Raw genomic sequence first — 20,795 nt, forward strand, 5'->3', positions numbered from 1 at the left:
CCGATGTAAACGCCGTCCACTGACTACTAAGAGAGGACAGGTTATGGCTGTAAAAGCCATTGGAAATGTCAAGTGTGGTCTTAAACCGTTTTCTCACAAGACTATCGACGAGAGCAGAACTGTGGATATTCTGTACTGCGCATGTCTGGCAATGAGAGTTTAAATGCAGGTAATCTAAAACCAGGCGGTACGACCCATCAGCCTTCGTCACAGTGAATAAAGGATTATTCATTGGTGACACACGTTTCGATAACACATTGATATTCCAATTGTTCAAGGATTGCCGCGACGTGAGGTCTTGCTTCGCGACGCATGGGATATTGGGGTTGTGGCTGGGGCATGGACCGCAACGGAATCTCATGGCTGGGGGACAATTTATCCCAGCCTACCTGATTACGATACAAAGCCGGTGCTAGCACCAGAGCCCACTCCTCAGCGAACTTCTTAGCTTGGTCCTTTGGCACAGTGTGCGCAAAGGACGGGAGGATCACCTCCTCCCCTCTAGGAGCATCTAAAATGAAAGCCGGGGGCCAGTCTGCCTCTGCCAATAGAATATCGTACGATGAGGTCAGATTATCCCCAAAAATCCCCTGAATTGTACGTTGTATGTCACCTTCAATTAAGAGGACTATATTATATAGTCTGTCAGGGGGAGCCACTCTAGTGTCAGCAGTTTCTACAGTAATGAACGTTTCAGTTGCTGTCGCCACCAGATATGGACGCAGTGCTTGTCGCACTACTGTAATTTCCGCCGCGCTGTCGAGCAGCGTTAGTGCCCATGTCAGGTTCTGAAGCTGCGTCCGCACTATCTGTGGCATACCTCGCTGTTAGCGCAGCAACCTTCTTCTTTTGAAACGGGGGTCGTTGACGTGCAGACTCGTCCTGCTTGCCTTTACCGTCAGTCTGACGGGGTTGCTCACGTCCTTGGGCACCCCGTCCTTTCCCACGGTCTCCGCCACCGGACTGTGAAGCCGATTTTTCCTGTGAAGAACGAGGAGAACGTTGTTCAGAAACCTAAAATCTATCAGGTGCCTTAATACTAGGGCGTTAGCGCAGATCATATGTGCGTTCACTAGTCGACTGTACGGGTGAGGCAGGACGAGACCCCTGTTTCTGTTGCTGCTTCCCCTGCTTCTTTGCCCGCCAATTTTGTTTTGGAAAATGTGGGCGTTCGTCTTTACCAGACGAGCTCACCTTAGTTTGCTGTACCTAATCAGGAATTATTACAGTTGGTTTAACACCTAAGGCACTGCGGCCAATGGTCCTATAGGCTTCCGCACTTATCTTAGCGAACTCCTTAGGCCTGTCGAGTTCGTCCACGTGGTCCAACTTATTAACCACTTGGAACTGCATAGCATCGCCTTTGAGGTTGCCTATTACCATCGAAGCAACCACATCGAACACCCCGACAAGCCGCATTCCTAATTCTACTGCAGCCTCCGCACCGTGATTTTCTTGAACACGTTTAATGACGGTGGGAAGCACAGACATAGACGGAGTGCCGAAGAACTTCGATTATGTCGCGGCAAAGACCTTGCCCCAGTTGTCACAATCGGCCATATCTGGGACTAAGTCTTTCGGCAAACTAATGGTGAGTATCCTGTGTTTCTCCACAGGAGTAGTATGTGGAAAAAACGCTTCCAGTTGGTCAAATTTCTCAGCAAGCCAATAAGGTAAGTCATCCTTATTTTGGGGGCGCTTGCCCATTACCGAATTAAACATAACAGGGCTAATAACCACCGCGTGGTGTTCCGCTGGTTGTCCCGCAACAGCAGGTGCCCCCACCTGCACATTGCGTGACACGTACTGCACTAAAGCCCTATGCACTATAATAAGGGCTGTGTGAAGTACACGCAACTCAGCCACCGCTACCGTGAGACAGCGGGGATGAGGCGTAAATCCGGCCAGCACCGGCCATGTGGCCCCTGGAATTGACAACGGGCCCATTCTAGCCGGTGTAACCACATGGGGAAGGGCGCCATTAAACCAAATGGTATGCTGCCAGGCAGAAATAGGAATTTCTTGTGTCCTATATGGGTTATAGATCGCAGGTAGCTGCGTGGGAGTATAGGAATGAAACGTTTCATCGTCTGCATTCACCGCCGGAAAAGTCACCCAAGAGTAAAACAACTCGTAAGGGAAAGACGCATCAGCGCTCACGACAAATATAACAGCCATCCCATCGTCCGGTACCCCATACGTCGTCAAATGACGGCGCAGAGGTGTACGGCTATGTGCAGCAATGTCAACCGCCATAAGGATACACAAAAGATCAACAACAAGTTTAACAGTAGCACTAGGGTTCAGAAGAAACCTTTTTAATGATCAAGCTTGAAAGAACCTATTAGTCGAGAAACAGGTAGGTTTTAAATCCGTCACTCCCGCTATCCAGAAACAAGAGTGAGGGAGTCGTGGACTAATATAAGCACTACTAAGGCGTTTCAAATCAATCGACCAAACGTTAGGTGCGCCATGTTGCAGGGATTCTGCTCATGCACAGAACTATGCGCAGGAAACCAGGACCTCAGTGAATTGTGGTGTACCAAAAACTCACCTCAGAACCCAGAACCCCTTATCCGGCCAGCATCAGTGTCCCATTCGTTATCCGATTTTATCTCGGTGGTCCCAATGTATAGACAACCCAGAACAAGCGACTTAGTGTATTCTCAGGAATGGTGGGAATCAGAAATACCTGTTCGTTATTATTCTCATATCAGTCCACAAGAGTAAAGAGAGACACAGTAAAGTTGAAAGAGTTTATTTTATAAACCTCGTGTCCTAAGATGCAGTACTTTGGCTAACATAAGCAGACAAATGATTAAAATCAAAACCATCAGCATACTTACAATACCATAGAAAATGAAAGGAGAAATCATAATAAAATGACAGTGGATTACAGCCACCTTCCTTTCGCTAGTAAACTAATATTATTAATATTATTAGACTAATAGAAGGTCTCTAGGCTTGCATGGGGAACCCCATACCGTAAAGATCAGCTTAGTGGAATCACATCACAGGATCAGGTATACTCTGCTCCTGGGAAAGCTCTTCTTCCGAATGTGTGTAAAGCATGCAGCATACAATATTAAAAGCACTCGACTTTCAGGTATTTGCAGCTGCATGCGTCTTATGGCTAAATAGTGGGCCGATCAACCTGAACCCAAAAACATGCACCGTCTAGCGACCCAGACTGTTTCTTTACACAATGTTCAGACCAAGGTCGCAGCTCACTGTTAGGGATGTGAACAACAGACAGTTCTCATGTGAAGCAAAGGCGAGCAAGCATTTCTCAAATAATAACATGTGACTGCAGTGTCGTGTGCAAAAGCAGAAAAAAGTGCCAAGATGGCTTTCTAACATCTAACGCGGTTGTGCTAACTTAGCAATGTACGTATATAAATAGCAGTCCTCACTACAAGGTCTGCCTCCCAGTCTGCGCGGACTTTATCGTCATGAACGGGCCGTAGGGACGCGCATGATTTGTATAGTTTAGAGATGAGATGTGCCCCAGTAGGGTTTTCTATTAAGAGAGTTAAGGGCGGGAAAGATTCTGGATCAAGGGGGAAATCATGCAGAGCAACGCGCAGCGCAGAACGGATCCGACTCATTACGAAGCTGTCCATGAACGTGGCGGCCTGAAAACGGGTATCTTCCGACGGGGTAAAAATATGCCCCTGGATATAAGTCCCAAAATGTAGTAATGTCAAACTTAGTTAAGGTGCGCTGAACCAACTTTTCGCCAGTGATTGGAAACCAACGAGCATTTAGGACTGGCAGGGCGGAGGAGTATAGTATGGGAGCAGCGGTGACCCGCAATGGCACCAAGAACCTCGGATTCGGTTTATCGGTTCAGCGAGGAAATCTTGCATGTCATTTTCCAGATACACCAAAGCTATTTCCGATAAATAAGCCTCCTGCGCCAAAAGGTCACTCCCCGTTCTATTAGAGTACAAGGCAGTAAAGCAGCCTAAGAATTCCTCACAGATTGCCGAAGTGGAGGTGGGTGTCTGATCGGAAGAAGAGTGTATCTCAGTGATGCAAGCTTTGCTGTATGGAGGCCTCAACATCTGCGCCAGTACCCTGCCCGGACGTTTGCCCTCTCTGTACCGTCCAGCTGTTTAGTATTTACCTAAGTATAGGATCTCCCGGTCTGCGGCGTCGCGGAATTCGATCACAAGAGCAAACCGACGACCTGTCATGTCTGGGATTGAAGAGTGTAATGCGGCAGCGTCCAAGGTGGTGAGTTCACGTTCAATACGGGAAATGGTGGTGCGGAGACTTTTCAGTACACCAGAGTGTTTGGCTATGCACACTCCCCTTAAGTATGCCTTAAAGACCTCCCATAGGACCGCCTGAGAGTCTACCGACAAAGTGTTTATATTGAAATAATCTTCAATTACTTTGCGCACTTATTCTTTAAAAAGATCATCAAGGAGCGCTTGGCTCGGGAAGCGCCTTTGGCGTTCAAACCCCTCTGGAAGAGGAATCTTCAGAGGAAGTTGAACCGGCGAATGGTCTGAATAAGTTCTAGGGAGTGTCTCAAGAGCCTGAAACCAATTGGAAATAGTCGGGGACACTAGCCAATAGTCAATTCTCGTCCATGTGTTGTGCTGTCCAGCTTAATGCCTGTAATTAGTGCAGGTGGGATTGCGCTGGCACCAGATGTCTATTAGGGAAAGCTGATCACAGAGGGCCATGAGAGTGCGTCGGGAGCGCGGTTTAGTGTCAGGGGTAGAGGCCGTGCTATCTAGTGTAGGATGAAGGAGCAGATTAAAATCCCCCCCTAACAGGAAAAGGCAAGGGTCGATTTTTAGTAGCTGGGCTTGTAGTGCATGATAAAATTCAGGTGAATCCGTGTTCGGAGTGTATACAAACACAAATGCCTTCCTATGGCCCATGAGTAATCCTGTGACCAAAACTTATCTGCCTTCCTTGTCCCTGACGACAGAGCCTAAGCTAAAGGGGACTCGTTTGTGGATTAGTATGGCCGTTCCCCTGGCATAGTTACTAAAGTTGACGACATATTGGTGTGTGCCCCAACTTGCTGCAAATCGGAGTGGGTCCGTCTGGGATAAATGTGTTTCCTGTGTATAAGCCACATCCACGTTGTGTCGAAGGAGTTAATGAAAAACCTGCCTCCTTTTACGATTGTCGTTTAGGACCCTAACGTTCCAGGACATGAGGGACAAGCCCGAAGGACCATCTACATTACCCAGCTGTGCCATTGGGGGTGTACCTCGAACATGTCATGTAAAAGCAACAATGAAAACAATCAGAATGTGACATCAAGCATGCCTGCATCCTAATAAGAACATCTATGCAAAATATGGTATACTACTGTGTAACGAATCCACAATACTCCCCACCACCCCCCACGCAGCCTCTTCCAAATGGGAAGGAGACATATCCCCAAACTTGAAGCGTATCCCAATATACCAATAGACTTTACGCTGCAATTGCGGAAACACCAACAAGGTATATGCAAGCACCAAGAAAGAAACAAAAGGTGAACACCATGGGAGGTGGCAATGCCACGCTAGTCAAGCAGACATTAAAACCATACAGATGAACTGAACGTAAATATTCCAACTTAATAATGCCATTAGACAGTCTCCAGTAAGGTGTGCCGATCAGCCTGTGCCTGCACTGGAAAACAGTTCCATGCTTGCGTTGGAGCCCCTACCCACGGGCAAAGATCTGTCCCCCTCCGTCGCAGGGCGGGTATTAGTCTGCTTGAAGGTGCGGAAAAATTCCTGCGCTTCTGTCGGGGTGTCAAAGATGCGTGCACGGCCGTTGACGGCAACTTTCAGCCTCGCGGGGTATAGCATGCCGTATCGCAGGCCTAGGTTTTTGAGGGTGGCCGTTGAACTTGCAGCGGGCTTCCTGCACCATGAGAGTGAAGTCTGGGTACAGTGCAATTTTAGAGCCCTGCCAGTCAGTGTCTCCTTTTTCTCTGGCAAGGTGCAGGGCAGTGTTGCGGTCACGGAAGTTCATTATGTGGGCAATGATGGGCCGCGGGAGAAGTCCTGGATTCGGCCCGGGGGCCCAGGGAGCGGTGAGTGTGCTCTATCACAAACATGTCCGCCAGCAGATTCTCAACAAAGAGGTCCAGGCTGCAGCGAGGGGCTGAACAACTTAATCCAGGGCCCACCGCTGGTGAAGCAGTGTGTAGTGGGGCCGCTGGTAACAGGCCCGGTGCCCGGTGCCACCTCTCCCCGTGATCCTCAGCGTCCCAATGGCAAGCAAGCGGCGAGGCGGGCAATAGTTGAGCATAGATGCCACCGGGGGTTCTTGATGGTGGCACCGGGTGCACGGTAAGGGCCCCAGGCCGCGCCCTTGACTGCCGGGCTCTAGGTCAGCCAGCCGCCCACTTCAATGTGGGAGCCGCTGGGTAGCGGAAGCGGCGGCCCAACCTCCACGCAACTCTGCCCGCACACCTCAAAGACGTGCTCCCCGCGGTCTAGGCCCACCGCAGGCCCTATCCCTGCGGACCGAGACACAGAGGGTGCAGGCCTGCAGGGCCGTTCAGGCTGCAACGTGGCGGCAGATAAACGGGCCCAGGAGGGGGAGATCACAAACTGCCTCTCGCACCCAGCAGACTCACCTCCCAGTGCGGCAGGTATGGGATCGGGAATTCAGCTCCGGTGTATGTCTCCGCTTCTGGCAGGTCATGTGAGGCTGGCAGAGACTTTGGCGTAGGCGCGCTCCTTCCCCATCTCTTCAGGCGATCAGAGTCTCACTGCGCTTCAACGAAATTGTAGTCCAGGCATATCAATGTGTACCCCACAGAATTGGGCGCCCCCTGAAGCCGAGTGAAGCGGCGGCAGTACAGTTGGTAGGGTGATATCGCTGTCGATCTGCGGGTAACTGGCGGAGCTTCAACGCCGCGCGGCCATGTTGGTCGGCGGCTTGGCCACGCCCCCCAGTGTACCTTAGTTCACTGAGAATGACGATTCTCCAATTATCATACAGAGAGAATCGCAATTGCTAAGGGGTCTGGCGTCCAGCTGTAAAATCGATCTATCTAGAAGGGCAGTCTGCTGGCGAAAAGATCTATATCGAATGGGCCCCATAGGTCTTGAATTCTCTGGAAGACTAAAGGATATAGTTTCCAATCGATCGAGTCTTTCAGGAATCTTGAATTCCAATCCGCCCTTGTGTTTAGAAGGCCCGGAATGAATTCTGTTCTGAGAATTATTTTCTGACTCAAGCAAAAATACCAGATCTTCTTGGCTAGATCTGCCAGAATCATTGATCTTGCTCCTCCCAAACGGTTGATGTAAGAAACGGCTGTGAAATTGTCCAGCTTGATCAGTACTACACTGTTTTTTAGAGTAGGCTTGAAACTCATTAGGGCGTTCAAGCTCGCCATCATCTCTAAACAATTTATATGTAAAGTGAGTTCCTCTTGGGACCATTTCCCACCTGTTTCTAACATTCCTAATCTGGCACCCCAGCCTAAATTGCTTGCGTCGGATTCCAAGATGTGATCCGGAGTATTTCCAAATATCGCTTTGCTATTCCAACTGTCTAGGTTGTTACGTCACCAAAGGAGGTCGTCTCGAACCTCCGGAGACAGGGGAATGTGGTCTGAATACCCAAGACCCTTCTTCAGCCCCGAGGATTTTAGGTCTCTGTAAGGCTCTGTAGTGAAGGGGTCCTGGTGAAATCGCTTGAATGGATGAGGATAAGAGTCCTACTACTCTTGCTAGTTCTCTCAAGCTCACCAAGTCTTTGGATAAGACATAAGAAACTTCCTTCTTTATGTTTGGAATTTTTTTTAAACGGAGTTGCAACAGGGCTGAAGATGTGTTTACTTGAAAACCTAGGAACTCCAGATTCTGTGAAGGAGTCGTGACAGATTTTTTTTCTATGTTGATGATGAATCCTAAACTTTCTAGAAGGTCCACAGTCCATTTCATGTGGATTAGTAGTTCCTCCTGGCTTTGAGACATCAGTAAGATATTGTCCAGGTAGATATTCAAACGGACTCCTCTTCTCCTTAGGGAGGCCACAACAGGTCTCAGGATCTTGGTGAAACACCAAGGTGCCGAGGAAAGACCAAAGGGAAGACAACGAAATTGGTAGGTTACGCCCCTCCAATGAAACCTCAGATATTTCTGAGAATCCACATCCATAGGGATTGTAAAATATGCGTCCTTGAGATCTAGTTTTATGAGCCAATCTTTCTCTTGAGGATGTCCCTCAGAAGATAGCTACCTTCCATCCTGAAGTGTCTGTACACAAGAAACGAGTTTAGAAGTTTTAGATTTATTACGGGACGCCAACCCTTGTCTTTTTTCTTCACAAGAAAAATTGTACCACAAAACCGGGGCCAGTGTTTGAGGCAATGTAAATCGCCCCTTTGGCTAGTATTTGACGTACCTCTTTGTCGACCAGAGCGGATTGTTCTTGGTCTAGAATAAGTTCTCTGGGAAGGGAGGTCTGGTAAGGAATAGTAATGAAATCTATTTTGAAACCTTTTACAGTTTCCAGTACCATGCATCGTTCGTTATTGATAACCAATTTTGGCTGAAAGTAGAGAGCCTTCCTCCTACCCTTGGGAGGGAAGAACCAAAAGGAAGTGTTCTTACCTTGAATCCCTTGTCCTTGGAATCTTCCACGGTTGTTTCCGCCTCCTCGAGTGCAGAAGCTGCGGCCCCTCTGAGGGAAGAAAGAGTTATTCCCCCGGAAGTATCTTCCATAACCACGTTAAGACTGTTGATAAAAGGAGGACCTGGTGTATCCTCGGCTGGTAGCCGGTCCTGCCCTCTCAGCCCTTCCAAAAAATCTACCCCCAAACATTTGTCTCATATTACTTTGGGCCTTATTGAATGAAGAGAAGGTGGAAACGTATTTACTAAGTATCTTAATAAAGGATTCGCCGAAGAGTAGTCCATTCGGGTCTCCCTCAATGTCTTTATTAGCCAGGTCCCCTATTTTGGGGTTCAATCGCATTAGAATGCCTCTTCGCCTTTCGGATGTAAGACTAGCATTTGCATTACCGAGAAGGCATAGGGCACGTTGACTCCAACCCCTTAGGATCTCGGTGTCAACTGGAGTACCATTCATGGAGGACTCTACTGCAAGGTCTAGAATCCGGGCAAGAGGGCCTAATCTGTCCAGCAACTTATCTTGACACTGCTTAAGGCAGCGTTCAAGTCCCTTACGAGGATCCCTTCCAGTTTTGAAAAGGAAGGTCAATACATCTAGATCTAGGATGGGGGTCATGCCTGCCTTGTTGTCCAAGAAGGATCTAGGACATTCGGACCTCATTAGGTTTCGAGAGTCCCTCTCAAGGGGTTTCCTGAGCCAAGCTTCAATAAATTTGGATACGTGGTCTAGGGGCCACCAGTCAGATCCTCTAGGAAGGGTGTTTTTGAGGGGTTAAACATCTCTATCCCTGATGGGTCCTTAATGGACCCGGAGGAGGTGGGTTGATCTAAGTCCTCCTCGAGTAGATCATCAAATCTTTCTAAGGGATCGAAAATGTACTCATCAGCTTCATCAATGTCATCAATTGGGGACAAATAGTCATCATCATCATCAAAGGGGATAATGTCTCTTGTGCCGCCAAGGATACCTGATCTCTGTGTGCCGCGAGGGACACCTGCACTCTTTGCGCCATGAAGGTCGCTCATTCTCTTTGTGCCGCTCAGGACACCTGGTTCATTTGTAGCGCAAAGGCTACTAAAGGATAGGACCTGCTCACTTGTAGCGCGAAGGCTAGCATGAAGTTCAAGGTGTTTTGGCTTTTTTAAGACCTTACCGCCTTTTTTAGGGAGTGGATCCTCCTCCTCAGAAGAAGCTACTGTGTCATCTCCAGGGATGTCCCTTTTCCTTTGATGAGAGCTGCTTCTACTGCCTCTTTTAAGGAGGACTTTAGTTGTCTCTCAAAGAGACTCATAAGAGAGTTCTCAGTGAGGGGTGTCTCGCTAGTAGCCTCTGTATTATTCTGAGACATCTCCTTTTCTTTTTTTTTTTTTGGTTAATGTATTGTAAATAATATATTCCTAGCGAGGACTTTCTTCGTGAGGACTTAAATTCCTTTAAAAGTCCTTAATTAATGTTAACAAAATCAGATTTGCCGAGCAGTTGAAAAAAAACAGCCTGTCTGTTGGCTTTGCACTGTGTGTTGCCATGGAGACGCACAGCGCGAGCCGAAATAGCCCCTCTCTCAGCCTTTCAGGCTCTAATTTTGCCTTTGCGGGTCCCAATGGGAGGGGCCGATAACGTAGATGCCGCTCATTTTGGTGAGCGGGTCACATTGGGAAAGCCGGAAGAGAAGCGTGCTCGGCTCACCTTCAGGGAAGTCGCGCTCGGGAGAGGGAGCAGCGCGAGGACGAGGTAACTCGTATTTTTTTAAATAAAGTGTAATAAAATTGCATGGGGGAAAGGGCAATAGCGATCAGAGATAGTCTCCGTATGAGCGGAAAGCGGAGGTAGACACAGTTAAATTAAAGTGTGTCTATCATCCGTTAAAGATGGTTCACGCTGTTCACCATACGGACGGAGGCAGTCTGGTTCACGCTGTTCACCATTCGGACGGAGGCAGTCTCCGTAGGCTCAAGCCATCCACAATATTGTTAAAAACGATTGATTTTGAAAAGGTCATGAATACAAAATACAAAGGAAAGGAAAGTAGGGAACCCAACCATAAATTGGAAGGGTGAGCAAAGAAAGGAACTTACCTGAAAAGGGTAAAATAGTCTAAAAGTGTAGCCTACATCGATAGGCTTACTTACCATACCAAAGAAACTGTGAAAAAAGGTAAGTTTAGATCATCCATTTACATCAAAATACACCAAGTATAGGAGATAGGAAGAAGTTGTACTTAACTGTCCAGGAGCAGCGCATAAAAGAGGAAGATGATCTGTTACCATGGCACTTTGTTATGCTGTCTGGAATGTTGTTATTTGCGATGTAATTGTTACACTTTAAAGGGCTGCATGTCTTGGGCAGCAATAAAAGTTATTGCATAATGTAGCCTCCGGTCTTGTAATGAAATTTGAAGACGTGTTTGAAAAGGCAAGTTTCATGACGTTTCTCATTTATTCTTTAGTCTGAGGGAAAAAGAATGGCTTATGTTACCACGCAGTCAGTTTTGGAATTAGCTGTCTGACAGAGGCACAAAGCATATTAATTTAGCGAACCCAACTGCCTGACTCTGACAAACATTTCCGGCTTGCTGGTCAAACAAAAAGCTGTATTCCATCAGATGCCACTTGCCTTCTGCTGGAAGAGTTCAAACATGACAGTGTTCCAGGGTTTCTGCTCTGAATCAACTGTGACTTGCTGCTTGTTTGCAAGATTCCAAAAGGCCTATTTACAAGACCAGGAGTGGATTCTAATAATTCAGAATGCTGTTGCATTCTGGTAGAAGTAGTATGGACGGATTGTTTTGTCATATTCCAGAGCTGCTTTTTACAATTTCGTGATTTCGGACATCTCATTGAGTCCCCGCATGGCTGTATCAAATTTCATGATGAGGAATGCTTCATTTTGAGATAAAAGAGCTTGTAAAGACTATTACCCTTTCCACAGGCCTAGTAATGTGCAATCTACAGTCAACTTATCTCAGAATTGAATCATTTTCAGTTCTAATTATTCGCAACTTAATAGTTATTACTTATTGATCTGATAATACTAACAAGCATTTGTAACACTATTATGTCTAGCCAGGGCACAAATCCTAAAAAAAGTAGTGGGGGGACTCTCCAAGTTAGGCGGCGTGACAGGAAGTGACATCACGACAGGAAGTGACATCACGACAGGAAGTGACATCGCGACAGGAAGTGACATCACGACAGGAAGTGACATCACGACAGGAAGTGACATCACTTGTGAGGCAGATCCATCATTTGCATATATTGCAAGATTTAACAATTGAAGCTGCTTGGTACTTAAGCCTGTGACTTAAGGTCCCTGTATGGAGGAATTAGCAGCCCAAATGTGGATGAAGTTTGGTGTACAACTACATTAGTCAAGCCATTAAGTGCTGTAAGCGAGGCATACTAAAACATGGGACCATGAACAAAAGCAGAATTTGTGTTGAAAAAAGCCAAAGAAAACCACATACTAGAAACTACAATAGTGATTATCAAAACTTTAAAATGTATTGCGCTACCGAGAACACGACATTTAAATTTATTGACAAGTATAATACACTGGGACCATGAGAGAAAAAAATGCAAGGTGCACACTGTACAGTTTCAGCTTGATACTCTGTAGATCTGTTATTGCAGACATTATGGGACATGTTATATTGCCACAGGATGTCTGGCCATGGAAAATTTGTGAGACCGCTTAGATCATTGAAAGCTATCAATTAAAAAACGACCATGCGTCTGCATATCTTTTATTGTGCTGGGCTGTAGGATCTACCTTTCTAGATTGAGTATCATCTGCATGGCGATGGGCAATCAACCACCTGTTCACAAATGGCACTTGATTCCAAAGAGGCAGAGGAGGACCCATGAGGTTAATGAACATTAATGAGGAAAGGCGTCCGATACCAAGGCAGTTTCGTATGGGTGACATTATCAAGTTCATTGTGCTGAAACCCCTTTCGCAGTCACTTGAAGTCACAGGAAGTGTGTTTATCGCCCTCAAAACAGGTTGCAGTTTCTCTGGAATCAATATAAACTGAGATTTTTGGAGCCTGTTCAACAATGCCTATGCAAAGCTTTCTCCGCATTTCCTCAGCAATGCAATCAGTTATCTGTGCTGCAGTGAACTCGCTGTGTAGAATCGAGCCCATATCTGACTGATTAGCAACCTGCAAAGCTACTAGACCTGGAAAGTCTGAAAAGGGGCGATTATTTTTTGCACAAAAGAAAAGAGTGCGAAACACCTTAACCGTTGAAGCATGATAATGCCTCTGCTGCTCCAGGATTGTTGACGGCAGTACCTCCTTCTTGGATGCATCTTGGATAGCACATGCATTACAATGTGCTACAGAAATGTTATGTTTATGTATTTTTTTCCGCAGTGAGCCTAACTGGCTAGCTTTTGTTGGGCCAGATGCAGCAATGCTCCCAGTGACCCATTCTCTAGACAAACCCACACCCTGTGATGCTCCAAGTAGCTTAACCTCACTGCATATGTTGCAGCCAAGGCGGCCATTTTCACAACTTAGCCATGGATACTTTTCTTTAAATTGAGCCCACTGATTGTGGTCCCAACACTCTGGCAAGCTGGTATCCCTTTCAAAACTGGCGCCCGCATCCCGGATCTTTGTTGAAGAGTCTTCCAGTGGAGAAGGTGGAACCGATCCTTGGCTTGACATCATACTCTCCGAATCTTGTGCAGGTACATCGTTCAAGCACGCACTGGGCTGTACTAGGCTACTTTCAGAATCAAACTGTGATCTCTTATTCGCATTTGCAAAGAAATCCATGATGCTGGATTTGCGTTTGCTTGTTTCTGTTGAAAGCAGAAAGCATTGGGTCAGTTTTATTGTTTACATTTGTCACTCATATTCACTGATGGTTGGCGAGGATAAAAAATTGAAAAATTGCTTGGCAAAAATATTTTTTGGGTTACTTTTGGCACCTAGCTAAATGTTTGTGGCCCAATGAGCCACCCATCCCGGTTTGTGGTGGTATTACAATAAAAAAAAAAAAGAGAGAGTCATAAAATGCCCTTTTTAAAAAAGAAAAATTCCCTCAATTAGCAATTGATGATCTTCTATTTTACCGGTGTGATATTGCTCATTTCGTTTCCCATGTCATGTATGAACATTACATTGTAAAGATTTGTGGTCATAAATGAACCAAACATTTTCTGCCAAGGAGTATTAGCGCTTTTTACCTCTCTTGGCTACCACTGTTGCAGCCTCCGTGCTAGGGGTAGAAGGTAAAGTTTCCTGTCTGGCAGCAGATGGCTGTGCGAATTCCTGGTGATCTGTGTTGTGTCCTGGGTGAGCATGGGACCCAACGCGGCCCTGCTGTGCTGCAGGATGGACCATTGCAGGTGTGAGCAGGACAAATGCAAGGCAGGGAGATCTGTTGAATAGGATGGCTCCCAAGATACTCTAAGCTGTAGTGCAAATAAAAGATTCCACATTAGGCAACTGTAAGCATTTTCATAGTTGAAGGAATGGTGGCATCCTGCTGTCACCGTCATTCATTCCTTAGAAACGATTCTGAGGCATTCCATAGATTTCCATCAATCTTGAGCACCCAAATTTTTATATTTGAAGAGGTTAAAGCGCTTTTGGATGTTGGCGACACAGCAGTTTGCCTTTAATGAATGCATGGAGACCTTTCAAAAGTGATCATTTTTAACCCTATACTTAGTACTTAGAAACATCCATTCCACAAGGGAACTAAGAAGAAAGTCAATTGGAAAGGCCATGCATGATATGCAGAGGAGCATTGGTCAAGAGCAAAGCAAAAGATACAGTTCCTCAAGCTATGTTACGCGCTTGTAAAGGATGCTTATGTGTAAGGCTCCCAGTTTTCACAATTTTTTTACAGATAAATACAGACAGAAAACAATGTGTTTTCTGTCTACATTTATTTGTAAAAGTGGATAAATACAGAAAATTGTCCTACTTTTAAGTGACTCTCCGTGCTGTCTTTCATAAATTATAGGCCAACAGCTGGACAGCATGTAAATAAAAAAACAGGAGGACATTTCTTTAAATAAAGGCATATGTCAACATAAATGTATGGTATAATGCTAGTATTTACAGTGGATCCTCAGTGTCTATTGCAGTCCAAATATTTTTGCCAGAAATTACTCTAATGCACATATGCTCCCAGGTCCCACAATGCTTCCTGATGCAGATATCCACCCAATTCCCACAACGGCGCAGTAATTCACAAGCTGGCTTCCTTTCAGCATGGCACCGTAATTAATATATTAGCATGTCCAGTTTACACAAATCCACATTAATGCACTTTGACAACAATGACGAAGTAAACATTTATTGCAAATTACAAACAAACACAAATGTTAGACCAGTGGTCGAAGTGGGCAACAAAAAGTAGGGGAACTGTGGGCGGAAAATCAGAGGGTGGGAATAACCTGAGAATTGGGTCAGTGGGTAACCTATAAAGCGTGTAGGCTGCGGTATCTCCGTTTGTAAAGCTAACCGTGCCACAGCGGTAGTGACTGCGCAGATGTAACTTCTGAATGCTATAGGTGGCACTCAATGCTATAGGTGGCACTAGCTCGATGGGTCCAGGGGGTACAGCTCCCGTGCTATTTACAGGAAAAGCCTTTTGAGGCTGCATACGGTGGAATATCTCTGTGTGTCTAAAAGTCACACAAACACATTGCCTATTGGAAGGCGTGGGGATATTAACTGATTTGCCCAGAATCACAGGTCGGTGAGCTAACGCCGTGAATCTAACATGGTTCTCTAGCTGTGCTCTACATAAACAAATTCTCTAATAAAACAATATTAAAACAGCACCACGTGTACTGCATCCGTTAATATACAGATACCTGAAGCCTACAACACACAAAAACATACACTACACTATATACTGCAGTACACAAACACATTACTACTTGTTTAACCATTACACAATACTACAACTGATACTCTAACACAACCACCATTCACATTATTGCTACCCTTACTATCGAGTGAAGGGAAGTCTGCAGCGGGAGACGGAGGCAGGTCAGGCAGCAGGCAAGGCCAGGCAGAACAGCCACGTCAACATCCGGTTCCGGGTCACTTCGAAAAAGCAAATGAGCCAAAGCAGGAAAGCCCGAAAAATAAAGGGCTTGGAGCAGGAGGGCGGGACTGCCGAGTTGCAGACCCACCCACCCATTGGTTGAAGATCACGGCGTCTATTGGTGGGTACCCTGGCAACGGTGAACCTGGTAGGTGCAGGGGCATGGGGCGTGATGATTGGCGGCAGTCCGAGAAATTTCCGGATTCAGCCAGCCACCCGGAAATACATTGTTGTTTGTGGTCTTCACTTTGTGCGCGCGTATTTGGGAAGGGTGGACGGCGTTTTGATTGAGCAGGGTGGACGGCGTCCACCCTGGAAAACCCTGGAAAATAAGTGGGGGGATGCCGTCCACCCGCGTGGTACCCCGACTCGTGCCCTGTGTCTAGCGGTATGTGTTCTTTGCAGGAGCGCAGAGTTCAGGTAGGAGTGGTTGGGCGGAGACTTGATTGAGGACGATTTTCCCTTGTCGTCTGTCGAGTCCCCCCACCCCGCCGCTCTTACCTACACGGGCCGCTCCTGGTTCTTTGTTGTGTGATAGGTCAGAATACAGTAACAAAACTCACACGGAGGTAGTCAAATACTGATCATTGCTTTGATTTACTCATGATAAAGTGTCACTCGAAGTGTCACGTAGTAAAATGTCACACATATGCCGACTGAAACCATAGAAATATCTCATACACGGTCGGAAAAGGTAAAGAAAATAGACCCAGGCACCAAAATTAAAATGCCCCCCCTTTTAGTGAATTAGATAGTTACGTAAGTGACCCATATTTGGAATTCGGAACAGTTTTGATCTTGTAGACACTTTGATCTTGTAAAGACACTTTAGCTGTTTTGTAAGGTACGGGGGCAGCATGCATTTGTTGATCTTGTAGACACTTTGATCTTGTAAAGACACTTTAGCTGTTTTGTAAGGTACGGGGGCAGCATGCATTTGTGCTTGTTGCAGTCAAGAATTGTTTTAATACCAGGGGAAATCAACAGTGGAACTGTCTCAGCAGACCATAAGGCAGGGCCACAAACAGCAGAAAACGGCCCACAAACTAACTCTTCATACTGGCCCGTCGGGCAGACCCTGGCCACACAACAGTAATCTGATAAATTAGCAGCTAAGGCTGTAGTGGAATATTTCTCGTTACTGTTTAGTAATGGTTGAGAATTGCGACAGCTCAAAATTGCCGATAAGTTTTTTCAGGCAAAGGTGACAACACTCACTCACATCAGCTCAATACACTCTAATTTACTCTCTCAGTATGATCGTAGTAAAAATACGCACGTTGTACAGCGACGCTCTTGCGCATGCTTAGAGTAGATGCTGCTAGAAAGCTCCATTGGACCATCAAGACTACGGCAACTGACGTAGAAATAGGACAACTTCTACACAGAGTATAGTTTTAACTGTCGCTCATATTAGGAAGAACAGCTTCTTCCCATTTTCACGGCAGTAGGTCTAAAATGCGTAGTAAACTGATAGCAACGAGTAACTTAAAAAACGTGAGAAATGTCACAAAATGTTGAATGATACGATTTTACAATGGTTTATACATTACCGTAGTCTTACATTTAGAAGTAGACTGTTAAAGCATTTCATTCTGTAATTAAGGATGCAACTCACAATGTTTTGTAATATGAGCCTTTATGGGTCGTTTCAGGTTTGATAAAGTGACGGTATTTGAAACTGAAGAAATTGCATTTAGGCTGGCATGGGTTCTGGACTAGTGCGCGGAGTAGTCCTGCCTCAGTTTCCATGTTGGGTGTTGTGTTTCTGGCTGAACGTCTATGTCTGTGGTGTCGCGCAGGGCAGGTCAGGTCGCTGTCTCCTCACATCTTGTGAAAGGATCCAAGGGAAATAACCCGGACTGAGCATCCTACGGTGTGTCCCTTCTTTTTGCAGCAATGACCGGTGCTTCGGGTGGGAACGAGGACTTCGAGGAGCAGCTGCGACTGCAGCAGCTCTACGGGGAGGAGGGCCATGCCGAGCAGCAACATTTATTCACGGACCCATCCGATGGCACCATATACGAGTGGGATTACGATAAGAAGGCATGGTTTCCCAAGGTGAGTGGAGGCTGAGATGAGGGGAGAGACTGGGGAGGTCTTCTCGAAAGGAGTTGGGCTTCTGCAACAGGAAAGTGGGGCGCCAAGTATTTAGACGACACCTTGCAAATACCCTTCACAGGAGTAATTTCATTCAATGGAGCAGAGAATAGTGCAACATAGTAGAGCCAAGTAACCCTTTACGATATGTGATTCTTTTCGCCACTGTTGACTTTTTTTCCCCAAACTGCAGCTCCCACTCTTGGAATAGTAGATTTGCCTCTACGGTTAGAACTATTAAATTAACTCTTCCGGGTGTACTAGATTACATATAGGTGTAACCTTGAATAGATTAAAAAAAGCTCTGTCATATGTCGGTCTGGTGCATCTGTTTATAGTAGGATCACTAGTTGATCCTAGTTCTAGTTCCAAACGACTGAATCTAAAACATCGCTTCCGACTTCACTGGCCTAACTACCAGCCTGGTTTGCCCAGTGCACGAACGTCATTTTGTATAAATGGTAAGGCTCTGACATGTGCCCCCAAATTCTTACAAGTTTAGGACGGCATTTTTGATAAGAATGAAAGTTGTTAGATTGCAGCCAGGTCTGAATTATGTACTTGTCCACAGTCCCTCACCAATTTATAGATCTTGATTACCGACAGTTGTAGGAATGCCTTTTGTTTCCAGTACATTAAATTTACTTTCAGTGGATTTTGGGATAGCCCCTTGCTTCTGATTGGATACCTTGGTTGTCTAAACCCGGCCCTTGTGTTTGTCTTGCCCATGAGCATTTCGGTCTCATAATAGTTTGATTGAATGCGATGCGTAATTGACTGTAGGCTTCGACTGCACTACTGACAGTGGTTCCAGTATAAAACATGTGTACACCCATTTTCAGAGTTTAGCAATATGAGGCTATGTATAATGCTCTCCGATTTGATGCATATATTTGCAGAAGCTTGAAAGCAAGATGGATGATTCTTTGCTTTAAAAATAAAATGTTCATTAAAAAAATGAAAGCAGGAAAAAAACATTTTGCTTAAGTACTGTAAAATTTCTGGTACCATTTCTTTGCAGCATCATTTAGTTACATATGTTCATGCATGCTAGTATTTCCCAAAAATATTCATAATGGAAAATCATTGTAACCAGTTTCAATAAAATTATGGTAAACAAAAAGAAACAAGCATTGGCAAAGCCAGCAGGTCTGAAAGTGGTGGTCAGCTTTTTCGGTTTGTCAATGTGTGACGTGTTTTTGTTAAAATATTATTAGTGTGGGAGCTGCCAGGCCCCCACCATTATAACAAACATTGGCAAAAGCAAAAACTGTTTTTTTGGTCTCAAAAACCACACACTGCCACTTTAGTTACTGGCACTGAACAAAACTACTTTGTGTGCCGATATGCTCCTTGTGAAAGAGCAGAATGCTGTCACTCACTCACAGTGAAGCCAGCCGATAAAGAGAGAGAAACTGAATTTTAATAAACACAAAAGTTCACGGTCAACGCCAGACCAAATTAGGGGCCCTATTATTAAAGAAAGTCACAAAAGTGCACCCATGGTATATGTCCTTGCATTAAGTGCAGCTATATGGCTTTCATGAATTCCCAAGAATTTACAGAAGTAGGACAATAAATAATATTTGTTAAATGCATTTTAACATGAGCAAATCTGCATGTGTAGATTTGCTCATGCGAAAACCTGAGAGTTTGCAAGTTCACTTTCCCTTCAGCCACTTTTTTCCCCAACTCTGAAAGACAATTTAAGTCTGCCATTGTCAGGAGTAAATTTCCAACATTTCTCAGTATGTGATAAGAATAGACAAGAGTTGTTGAAAACACTTAAAACATGCAAGTTAGCAGCTTTGCACAACCTCAAAGGGGTATTCTAACCCTGGAACTATTGCTCGTTACTACCTTCAGCCCCAGTATGTAGATCTGCGGAAACGTGACAACATAAGGGGATTGCAAGTATTCGAACACTACTATGGTATGAGCCCAGGCATAATCAGATGGCTTTATCAGAGCTCTTATATAATGAGATTGCTGCCATAACTTGTTGCTGCACTACATGTCACCAAAGACGCAAGTGGATTTTGTTACAGGACAAGTAGATTTATGAAGCAACCTGCCCCATGGCCAGGTAGATACTTTATTAAGTTCCACACCCCTGTATCTAACTTTAAACATCACCATTTCTGTGGAAATGTCATGGCATCCCATAGCCTGCAGCTGTGCTTTAGAGTGCCAACGGTCGTGCAAGAAATGAAAAGACAGACTAATGTAGCAGAATTCTGTTGCATCTATTTAAAATGCAAACAAAATGATGGTCCTACAAAAAAAAAGAGGCAGAGGCATTCCAGAGCAGGAGTTGGTCACAGTCTGCACTTCTCCACTCATCAGCAGACGGGCCGGGCCAGGCGTGTGGGCAATATCTGTGCAGGGCAGGGATTGAGAATCTAGGTGAAGCATGGTAGCCAGGTCTGCTGTGGCTCGCACCACTTTGCGGGTAGGGGGAGCATTATTGTGCTGAGAGCCGGAGGAAGGGGTTAACAGCTAGAGACTGGGGCTGCCATGTGGAGCCAGTAATGTCCGCCATTTGAGCAGCCCATGGCGGCAGCAGGAACATTTCCTGAAAAAGCGCCCTTTTTACATTTAATTTGTATTTCAGTTAATCAAAATCGCATTTAGCTAGCAACTGTTAGAAATAAAAAAAAAACATTCTGAGCCGTGTAGAAAAAAAGGCACTTCACCTTTGTGAAACTGAAATGTAAGAAGCTGCCACCATTGTCAAGCAGCAGCGCCCTTGCTTAAGCTTCAAGTAAATATTGCAATACCGCATGCCTCGCAGAGCAGTGCATGCGCTGCCCAGGCTCAACCTAAAAAAAACAAGCATTAACAATGCAATGGTCTCGGCATTGGTAAAGTTAGAGCTATTGGCATTGCTCATGACATTATTTTTGTTTATGTTTTTGTTTTTAAAACATTTAAAGAAACGGCATTGTCATGAGCGTGTGTTGAGTAATTAACTGCCCCAACACTAAAATGCAATGCAGTCCC

General features: G+C 45.5%; 1 protein-coding gene across 1 annotated transcript in view; it reads left to right on the forward strand.

Moving 5' to 3' along the window:
• Window positions 1–17,435: 17,435 nt before the first annotated feature.
• HTATSF1 (HIV-1 Tat specific factor 1) overlaps window positions 17,436–20,795 on the forward strand; it is a 235,764-nt gene continuing 232,404 nt past the window's right edge. The window contains exon 1 of the mRNA XM_085607950.1: window positions 17,436–17,753. Coding sequence (XP_085464076.1) covers window positions 17,592–17,753 — 162 coding nt within the window. The 5' untranslated portion in view covers window positions 17,436–17,591. The remainder of the gene's footprint in view (window positions 17,754–20,795) is intronic.

Source organism: Triturus cristatus, chromosome 5_2 (genome assembly GCF_964204655.1).
Source record: "Triturus cristatus chromosome 5_2, aTriCri1.1, whole genome shotgun sequence".
Lineage (NCBI taxonomy): Eukaryota > Metazoa > Chordata > Amphibia > Caudata > Salamandridae > Triturus > Triturus cristatus.